The sequence below is a fragment of the Phoca vitulina genome, unplaced genomic scaffold, assembly GCF_004348235.1.
Source record: "Phoca vitulina isolate PV1807 unplaced genomic scaffold, GSC_HSeal_1.0 scaffold11, whole genome shotgun sequence".
NCBI lineage: Eukaryota > Metazoa > Chordata > Mammalia > Carnivora > Phocidae > Phoca > Phoca vitulina.
Window position 1 is genome coordinate 27,779,804 of NW_022589714.1, and position 10,726 is coordinate 27,790,529.

A 10,726-nucleotide genomic window follows, 5' to 3' on the forward strand; every position below is an offset into this window, starting at 1 on the left:
GGGAAGACAAGAGTAGTGAGACGTCTCCCTGGCGCTCAGCCACAGGTAATGTGTTCTCTCCAAAGCAGCGATTGTCCCATTTGTCCTGAATCACTGATTCAGGGCTTTGCATCTTCTGAGTAGAAAGTTTAACTCTGGTATCATTCCTTTTGAGGAAATGTATCTCTTATAACTTCTATGAAATCTTAAAATCACACTTTATCCCGTTTTGACTTTACACTGAAGTCAGTATAAACTGTCCAGTGGCCCTATGTCATGATCACAATTTTTAAAACTAAAGAGAAATTGTGTTTTGATTTAAACAAAAGAGAAGAGTTTTTCACTGTATGCTTTTGGAAAGAACCATACTGTTTATAATACCTGACCATATCATGTTAGATAGTACTCTGCCACTCGGTTTTTAAGCCATATTACCTCTCAAGTTTCAAATTCCCTATTATCCCCATTCATTGCAAGCACATAATTTTTTCAAATAGAAATTTCAGCTCCTTTGAATAGATGTCTTTAAGACTTGGCATTAGTTATAATAGATAAAAAGTTACTGTTCTGCTCACTTCTTGTTATTTTCTGAATCAACAATTGGGGTAGTATTTTTTACTTGTGGAAAGGATGAGAAAAGTGCTGTCTTTAAGAAGGTTTTAGTCAGGGCGCCTGGGTGGCTCTGTTGGTTAAGAAGGTTTTATTCACTGAAAACACTAAGAGCAAACATTAGTCCTATTTTTTTCTTGTCTCACGATTTGGCTGTTAGGAAAATTAGGGAAATTCTGAAGGCAATGTTAGTTGTCTAGAGAATACCCTCTCAAAATAAATGTAAATCATATTTATTAGAATTGAAATATCTCTATAAAATAATAACATTATTTCCTTAAAACTTTTGTTTGAACATAATCTTGGAACGAAAGTGTCTGGTCTAATTATCTGGTTTCTTAAGGGTAATTTTCTTTAAATCCCTTCCTTTTCCTTTGCTTATTAGCAGCACCAAATTTTTTCTAACAAAATAAATATATATTTTGATTTTTAAATTTTAATTTACTTTTCAGGAACCGGTTCATTTTATAGGAAAGTTTAAATCTCAAGCCTTGAAAATGGACTTAGAAATAGCAATATAAAAAGGGTTGATGTAAAACGCATGAGTTCCTGCTGGTGCATTTTACATGCTTTCCAGGTCCTTTTGAGTTTCAGGGTCTTGAATGGTTGGCTTTGTTTTAGGGCTCCTTTCCTGAAACTCAGTGTTAAAGCATATTGAAAAGTGGCAGATTGTATCTACTTAAAATAAAGCTTTCTGTTTATCCATCATTAACCCAGACAAATAGTCAAAGTCACAATTGTATCTTACCTGCCTTTAAAAGAAGTTTTATTTATGCTTACCTGACTGTTCATTTTGCTATGGTATCTGCTGGGTTGGCAGCCGTGAAATTTGGTTTGGTGATTTTTACAAGCTGAACATGAGCCTATTAGAAATGATTTAAAAGTATAAAATTATTTCTCATGGGCTTTCAAAATAAATCTTACAATCAGAAACTATGTAGTCTAGACCTTTATTCAGGACTTGCAGAATTTGTAGTGTATCCAAGTGATTGGAGATCCATTGAAAGGGTAAGAACTCGACTGCTTATTAGTGTCTGTAATTATGGTACAAACAGCTTTAAGAGAAGGCTTTTTAGATTTGAAAGCTGTATCATTAATAATGTGTCACTGGCTGTTCTAATATTACAATACTCCAAAATGGCACATTAATCCAGCCTTTAACAAATTGGTTTACCAGATCATTAGTGATGCAGAAATTTTAGTTGACTGTGAAATTTTTGTTGGTCATGTTCATTTACTACTTTATCTCTCTAAGTCACAACTGCTCTTAGAGAAAATGAAACGAGTTTCTGGAGATTTCTCTCACAGATTTCAGTGGAAAACAGTTTTAGTAGGAAGTTTTAATGAAGAAGAATCGGAGTTTATTAGATTTTCTTTAGAATCTTATCAGCCCTGGGCTAGTGGGCCAGTGCTTATTTTCATGTCTGTGTTTGATTTCTAGAAACATTTTTCAATTATTGCCTTACTAATATTGTTTCTATCATAAAGAAAAATCATTTCTTGAACAAAGCTTCAATATTATACTGGATAACCTTTGTTAGCTTTTTCTAAACTGTTTCCTTTGGGCTAAATCAGCATGCAGCAGTCTAACGCAGATCATTTCAAACACCCTTTTCTGAGATTTTACTAATCGCTGTGAACTAAGCAAGAAATTTAAGTTGGTTGCTTTTAAGCTACTGCACATTGCACATCATCCTTTAGTGTAGACTTGCTGTTGACAATTAGAGGTTCTTTCTTCCTTCATCTTCACAGTTTGGAGACTCCCAGCAACTGCGACTCGTTCGGATCCTACGAAGTACCGTAATGGTTCGTGTTGGAGGTGGATGGATGGCACTTGATGAGTTCTTAGTGAAAAATGATCCTTGCAGGGGTAAGGAGATGCTATGTCAAGATAAAAACACCATGAAAGTATATCAATTTTGTACTATTTTCCGGCATCAAAAACATGCTGGGTAAAATTTTGGTCATTTATTACAATAATGAATGTTTCACATTGGTCTCTGTCAGCCTAAAGTTCCCAAAGAACTTGTGGCAGTCATGTAAACCATGTTCTTCTCATTTATTTCCCTTACATCTTCTGGATAAATATGAGACTGATAGGCAGGAAATACTAGAATAGATATTTTTTAAGGAAATGCTCCCATCTGCAATTTTCAAAATGAGTATTACACCAACTAGGGAAAGGATTTCATCTGTTATTATATAGCAAAGTAAAATGAAAGGAGATTGAAGTGAAGGAGACTGAACATGCTGGACAGTAAAAGTTTAAAAGTGAAAGTTTTTCAAATTGGGGGGAGGTAAGGAAAGTAATACCTAAAAGTTTTGAAAATAATCATCAACTGCCAACTTGACTCTTACTTCGAAGCTGCAGATGAGCATGTTGAAAATATAAACATATGGTACTGTAGCTCACTCCATACCTACCAGCCAAAGAATCCTTGATTATCTTTCAGTTTACCTTATTTTTCAGATCCTCTAGTCAATTGTGGCATTCTTAAGTGATTGACCTTACAAGTGGTCATTTGATTGCAGTGTCTAGTTAGGTCCCGTTTACTTAGCCCATTTTTCTTCCGGGAAAAAATAAAAAAGCCATAACATTTTTGTGATTTTCTTTAACATGTGAGCTCATTTCAATCCTCTTAATCGAACAACGCAGATGTCCGTGCTGATACTGTTTCGGCTACCAAGTGGGAGGCCGGGGTTCTTGCAGTGGGGCCTCTGTTAATTTGGTGCAGACATCTGACCATCCAGGTACATCGGAGTGAGTTCCTGTGGGTCAGCAGGCCGCTGTACTCAGGGCGCCCGGGGATTGTCATATGACCCTCCTCAGTAGCTCTGCTCTCTGCAGGTCAAAGATACCCCCGCCAAAGGGGTAAAATCACAAAGACTCCCTTTTTTAATATTTTGGAAATAATGCAGCCTCAAGTGATGCAGTTCCACTTATGAGACAAAGGAATTAGAATGTGTAGTGTCCTGTTGAGTTGCTTAGAACAGTTAGTGTGACTGTGGCCAAGTCTTCCAAATACGTTTTTCTTACTGAGTCAAATCTTTGAGTGCTTCTTTCCCCGATGCAACTTTTCTTCTAAAATGTGTGCTAAAAGCCGGATCTGAGCACCCTTTGCATATTCAACTACTGTACTTTGTTTCTTCTCTTGCTAACAGTATTCTTTAATGTGATTGGTATCCTGTGTCATTTTTTCTAGTTCATCATCATGGGAGTAAAATGTTACGTTCGGAATCAAACTCTTCAATTACTACTACTCAGCCTACTATAGGTTGGCAACCCCTCTCTTTGCCTCTCCCCTCTTGCCTTTTCTCTTTCCTACTTTTACATTCTTGCTTTAATCATTTGTTTTAAGATAACATGCTTCATCCATCGCGTATGGCTTAACTCATATCCAACTGAGCTGGTGCTTCCAAATTTAAGTTCTGAAACGTCGGCACACTTCTGGTGTGTCGCAAATGTAGGTGCTCTATAAGTGATCAGACACATGCTAACACGTTGCTCATCGGGTTCTTGTGGGGTGTTCTCCGTGTGCATATGTGTTTGTATGAGTGTTGCATCACTGATTACCTCATATCCTTGGGTCTGGCGTTCGTTATTGCATGTCCGTTAAACCGAGTTTTTCAAGGCATAAAATAAAAAGTGAAAAACCTGAGAGTTTATATGTTGTCATCATGATTAACAAACCATCTCTCATTCTGTGTAATCCTATTGTTTAATTCCAGTGTTAAAATACTGGCATTCTCCTTACCTCAGTAGTACATGCAAAAGCTACAGTCCCTGCCTTACTGGCTTGTCTTCTCAGTGTGCGGAAGGGGTGATGAACCATGTGGGCATCAGTAGCTGGTGGATTAACAATATTTTAGCATGAGCTTTCCATTTTCATGCTGACTCTTTCTTTAATAGTGGTTATTCTTGCTGGTGTCTAGTGTTAGAATAAACACACTTTTTTTTTTCTTTCCCAAACTTACTTGTATCCAAAAGGAATGCATTGTAAAGGAATGCATTTAACTTTTTGTTATGCTGCGTTGGAGTTGGCATGGCAAAAAGCTGTTCTTGAACTCCTCACCATGGTCTGTGGTGCCAGGTAGTTGTTTTTCCCGTAATTGAGCGCCTCTTTTTTCTTTTTTCCCTTCTCTTCTGTCTGCATGCCTTGCTGTGTGTGTCACATAATCCAGCTAAAGGAAGGACAAACATGGAGCTTCGGGAGAAGTTCATTTTAGCAGATGGTGCCACTCAGGGTATGGCTGCCTTCCGACCCCGGGGCCGAAGATCGCGGCCTTCATCACGAGGAGCGTCACCCAACCGATCAACTTCTGTATCCAGTCAGGCTGGCCAGGCAGCCTCTCCACAGGGGCCCGCCACCAGCACGCCCAAGGTAGGACTCAGATAGGAAGTGTTGTCCGTCTCCCGTGCCATCACTGTCTCGAGTAACTTGTGAATGTTTGAGGACCCTAGGACCTGTGGGGCCAGCCTTCTCCATGTGCATCCCTTCTCACAATATAACAAGTGAAGGATTGAAATATGCGTGTGTATGTATCTACACACACACATACACACACACGCTTTTGCTTTGTGGCCCATCTACTTAAGAGACTATCTACTTAAGAGTTTTAGTTACCTTTCAGAGTGTTGTTTTTTTTTTTTCCTTTCGAAATAAAGCTTTATTTATTTATTTATTTATTTATTTATTTATTTGGTGTCTGTGATTTGCCATCAGATCTTTGCATTTATTTTTAATTATTATCATTCTTACTGTGAAATGTTACTCTTGGCTATGAATATCTCTTTCTGTGGTTTGTTTTTTATCTGCCATACTTTACATTTGATTTGCCATTGTTCCATACAGATTCTCCATCCTCTAACACGCAATTATGGTAAACCATGGTTGACAAACAGCAAAATGTCAACTCCTTGTAAACCAGCAGAGTGCTCAGACTTTTCCGTGCCATCTGCAGAGGTATCGTAAGGCCCCAGATCCTAGTCTAACAGTCTTCTTTCATTGAAACTGCCACGCACTAACATTGCTTTACCTCTCCCCTAACACATGTACTTTTGACAATACTATGTCTTTTTGTAGACTTGTATTAGACAAGTATCAACTCAGCGTTTCTGCAAAGACAGAAAAGACAATTCATAGGTCTTTGGTGTCAGCTGAGCACGGTTACACTTACAGGCTCTGTGTACCTCCTTTTTTATTCTCTTCCTCATACTTAATTTGGCTTTTCTCTCTTGGGAGAGTGACACACAGGAAATTATATTCAGACCTAAGTACAGTTTCTTTTAAAGCTCCCAGTATGCTCCTGCTTCTAGCCATAATTGGGGCAAGAAATACAATAATCCCCCCTTAGGTGAGAGTGAGAGGCACTGTCATTTACAAGAGAAAATCACTTACATTAGAAGCATGTTTGTTGTGTGTTCCTTATGAGCGCGGGCCTTCCGCATGTTTGTTATATTTATTTCTGCCCAGGAACACCGTGTGGGTAAGCCATAAGCCTTCTAGTTATCAGTACAGAGGTTTGGGGGCTGAGATACGCAAGAAGTTATCTGGCATTTTCAATAGGTGTGTGTCTTTATTAGACTTTAATGATTCCTGTTTAAGTATGCTTCAGCTTTTTAACATGGCATGATTGATGGGGATAAGATATTTAGGTCATATAAAATTTGCCAAGTTAGCTCATTTATCAGATCATCTACATTCAACTGAAAGTCAACCAAATAGATTTGAAAGAAAGTTCTCTGTCAAATGATACATATAGGTGTCAAATCACATATTTGATTAGAATCAAGATTGTGGGGGGGGCTGTCCCTAAACAACCTGTCTGGAAATGAAGGGGGGGATTTCATGTTAAAGGCCAGGCCCTTTCATGGACGTGCTATAGTACCTTTAAAAAGCCCTTTTTATGCTTTTCAAAAACACTTTCTAATCTATTATTGAATCCTCACATGAATAATAAGAGGTAAGCAGAGAACGTTTTATTACTCTCATGACTTAGATGGAAATGATGCAAAGATCCTTGCTGGTGGTAGTAGAATTGAGGCAGAAACAACTCCTTCTTCAGCTCTTCCTCCTTCCCTGACCCCTCATGCCCACCCCTTCTCTCAGGTGGGAGAGGTTAGTATCATACTTTATCTAGAGACGTCTGTCACTTATGATGGATCTGTTGTAGCAAAACCTGAGAAGTTTTTTTTTATTTTTAATTTAAATTCATTTAATTAACATATACTGTATTATTAGTTTCAGAGGTAGAGGTCAGTGATCCACAAGTCTTATACAACACCCAGTGCTCATCATATCACGTGCCCTCCTTAATGTCCCATCACCCAGTTACCCCATCCCCCCACCCACCTCCCCTCTAGCAACCCTCCGTTTGTTTCCTAGAGTTAAGAGTTTCTGATGGTTTGCCTCCCTCTTTGATGTCATTTTATTTTATTTTTCCTTCCCTTCACCTATGAAAACTGAGAACAGTTTAAGGAACCTCAAGCGGCATGTGTGTTTTAAATTTGGGGGACTATGCTGCTGTGTAGTTCAGATTTTTAAAAAGTGGAGACCTCCCCCAGATTAGAGTTTAAGTATGTTATTTTAACTACTATAAAATTATGTTTCGTTTCCAATAGCCTCATAGACAAAACAGCCAAACAGAGAAAACAATAGTATACTTCTGTGGAGGGGTCTGTAAGAGAACTAGGTAGGGTTTGTGACAATAAAGTAAGAATTAATCAAGGCTTTCTGAGAAGAATGATTTGGGTCTCACATGGCAATGAATTCTGCCACCTTGAGTGATGTATTTCATAATTTGGGGATCCTCACTTTCTTCGTGGATTGTTGAGATTCTTTTAAAGTTAGGAATTTAGCTAGGTCAGAGTTGCCAGATCTTGGGCAAACCACTGCCCTCCTCAGGCCCTCATCTTTCACATTTATAAAAAAGTTGTGATTAGGTGAGTGTGAAGAGTAATTATCCTGACATGTGTGAAAAGTATTTTGAAAACTTAAGTTTTATATGGATACAAATCACATATAAATTCCATCCTTAAATGTATGTATAGAATACATATGTAAATGAATTTCAAATATGACATTTATATTAAACTGCAACTCCGAAGTATCAAAAGGTCTTACATACGCTTTATTAAACATTTACAACTTATTAATAAGGGAAAAACTAGTTAAAAAACAAAAAACCGCACACGTAATGTGTATAGATTCCTTTCCTCCAAACAGCTCCCTATAAGTTCATTGAGGCAAAATGACATCCCTTATACTTCTTGGGAGTTCTATTTATTTTTTTAACTTTGGGAGAATTTTCAGAATGTTGTAGTGATCTGGAAAAAATGCAGTGATTTTAGACTTACAATAAAATCTCATAGTCGTGATTGCTTTGGGCATTCTCTATGAACTCCTTTAAGAATTTTTGAAGAGTCCTCCCTAAGCATCGCCTCATGTCCTGTGTGGAGAGGCCATAGAAGGTATTGGAAGTAGCTGCAGTGGAGTGGTACCAAGTTAGAAAATGTCACTGCATGTTTTCTGCAGCTCAGTTTGTTTAAATGATGACTGTTTAGGCATTATTTACTTATTGCTCTAATTCTGTCTGTTCATTTCTGCCTGGTTCCCTAAAAGCTTTGGAGGTGACAGAATATGCAAGCACAACTTTTCAGAGTCCCGCACTCTCTCTGTACCGTGCGCTCCCCATCTTTCTGCGGGACTCTCCTAACTCTGTAATATTCGCTGACAAGCTGGAAGATACTAATGTGCTCACGGTTTAATTTGCTTTTTTTTTTTTTCCCCCTTGCTGCCATTTGGGGATCGCTATTTTTGTGTTTTCTCTTCAGTATGAATTCCTTTTGAATTCAGGGAGAGAATCAGAAATGAGGAAAGCGAGCAATGAGAACCCCATGTGGCCCTTAATCGAAACGCTCCCCCCACCCCCCGCCCCCAGAGGGTTTTGGCCCATCTGCAACACGCTGTTCGCGGGAGATCACGCCACAGGAGCCATTTCCTGAAATGTCCTTTCGCTATTAAATACAGGGTACGCCAATCCAAGGAAGCAAGCTTCGACTCCCCGGCTATTTGTCAGGGAAAGGCTTCCACTCTGGGGACGACAGTGGCTTGATAACCACCGCGGCGGCCAGAGTGCGAACACAGTTTGCAGGTGAGTGCGGCGCACGTCTGTCTTAACGGCTTCTTGCAGTGTGATCCGGGGACTAACGTCCCTGCTCTTCTTCGCTGGGGCTGAAATAACGAATTGATGATGCTGTATTCTTTTGAAATGACACCTAGCCCAGTCCTCCAGCTGCGGTAGGGGGATAAACGAGTCATGAGACTAAGGGACAGGAAAATCACTTTTGGAAAGTATCAAAGAAAGATGAACACGAGAAACACCACAGCCGTGTCCTTACCCCTTCAGGCCGGAAGGTCTGGGTCCTTCTGCCTGCGCAGAAGTTACCCTGGGCTCTGTTCTGGGTGATTGGAAAAACCCAGCCGTGCTGGGCCTTACACCCGTGCTGCTTCTACTTCTCCACAGAATAGTGAACCCCGTCCCTGGGGTTCTGGGCTCAGCAAGCATGAAGCGTCTTTCAAGTTTCAAGTCTTATCTTTTAAACTCCCACGTGCTTTGAATCACTTATCCTCAGGCGAAACTTAAACCTAAGTTTGCCCCGTGTTTGCACAGCCCTAGGTACACATGTTAAACTTTGGAAAGCATAATCTTAAATTATAGGTATATTCCTCGTATCTGCCTGTAGTCAATGGAATCCTGTTTCCAGGGACTCAGCCCAAACGTACCTTCAGTTTGTAAACCTAGCTTTTTGTATATTACATCTAACTCAGAGTGAGGCCACCTTCCCTAGTGGGATGGAAAACGGCCTGAACCCACAGGTGTCGGCTGAGTGCCTACCGGGTGACAAGAAAAACCGTGGACGTTAAGGGTGGCATTAGGTTTCAAGAATGTGTTGCGCATGGACCCAGTACTAATGAAGGGTGGTTCCCCCTGTCGGCGCTCTCTCCCTAGATCCCAGGAAGACCCCCAGCCGTCCGGGAAGCCGAGCCGGAAGCAAGGCCGGCAGCAGGGCCAGCAGCCGCCGAGGCAGTGACGCATCAGACTTCGACATTTCAGAAATCCAGTCCGTGTGCTCAGACGTGGAGACTGTCCCCCAGACACACAGGCCTACCCCCCGAGCAGGTTCTCGGCCATCCACAGCCAAGCCTTCCAAAATCCCCACGCCCCAGAGGAAATCACCTGCCAGCAAACTGGACAAGTCCTCCAAGAGATAGTGCAATGGGTCCCACCGCGGCCCTTCCTTGAGCATTTATTATTGAAGTTTGAAAGATGTAAAATATGATGTAGAAATTATTGTGAAATAATTGCAAGAAGTGAGTTTAAAATTCTGCAGATGGCCTTATTTGTGTATTTGTCTTTTTATTTTATCTGTATGGTTTTTTGTCAGATACTCTGGGGTTAGAGGCACGTGGTCTGTGAGGGGGGAGGAAGGCGTTTCGCCGGCACGAACACTTCTGCACCGTAGCGTGCGGGGCACACATTAGGGCCCGTGACCGTCCCTGCAGGTAAGTGCCCCCAGCCCGCTCTGTCCGCCACGGCGCTACAGCCGCGGCCCATGTCACAGATACCTCATGACCTCTTCCTGCTTCTGTAGAAACTCTGAAAAGCCAAAAGACACACAGCCGGGATATATTTTGAGATGACTTAACTGTAAACTAAAAGACGGAGGGCAGACAGCACGTCCACACACGTCCTCTGAGCAGTAGCTGACCGAGAGAGCTCACAGGAAGTTCCTTTAGGCACTGGCCAGTGCTCGGATGTTCCAGAACCTGGCAGCATTTCTGTGCCGCGGCTTCCCAAGAGGCCAGAGGCGTCCTGGATTATTAGACCTATTATACTGTAAGAATATAATTATAAAGAGCATTCATATAAATGTGAGGTTTTCTTTTGCTTGAGTGGACAGTAGCACCTGTATCATTGAACTCATTTTGTATCAAAGCAATTTTGCTTGCAGAAAGCTATGAAATAAAACATGTCCCCTAACTACATTGCTATGGAATTAATTTTTTTCCCCAGGGAAAATCCGTGTATTTTTTTATGAGCAATATCAATTTGGAGTGACCAAAAGATACTTACA

At 40.6% G+C, this 10,726-nt stretch overlaps 1 protein-coding gene across 21 annotated transcripts in view; it reads left to right on the forward strand.

Moving 5' to 3' along the window:
- DST (dystonin) overlaps window positions 1–10,484 on the forward strand; it is a 470,596-nt gene extending 460,112 nt beyond the window's left edge. For 9 of the 21 annotated variants that reach the window (XM_032409591.1, XM_032409609.1, XM_032409592.1 and 6 more), the window contains 6 exons: window positions 2,341–2,458; window positions 3,792–3,863; window positions 4,771–4,970; window positions 5,442–5,552; window positions 8,619–8,742; window positions 9,601–10,484. In XM_032409591.1, coding sequence (XP_032265482.1) covers window positions 2,341–2,458; window positions 3,792–3,863; window positions 4,771–4,970; window positions 5,442–5,552; window positions 8,619–8,742; window positions 9,601–9,863 — 888 coding nt within the window. In that variant the 3' untranslated portion in view covers window positions 9,864–10,484. The remainder of the gene's footprint in view (window positions 1–2,340; window positions 2,459–3,791; window positions 3,864–4,770; window positions 4,971–5,441; window positions 5,553–8,618; window positions 8,743–9,600) is intronic. The other 12 variants (XM_032409610.1, XM_032409593.1, XM_032409611.1 and 9 more) reach the window with 2 other exon arrangements.
- The last annotated feature ends 242 nt before the right edge of the window (window positions 10,485–10,726 follow it).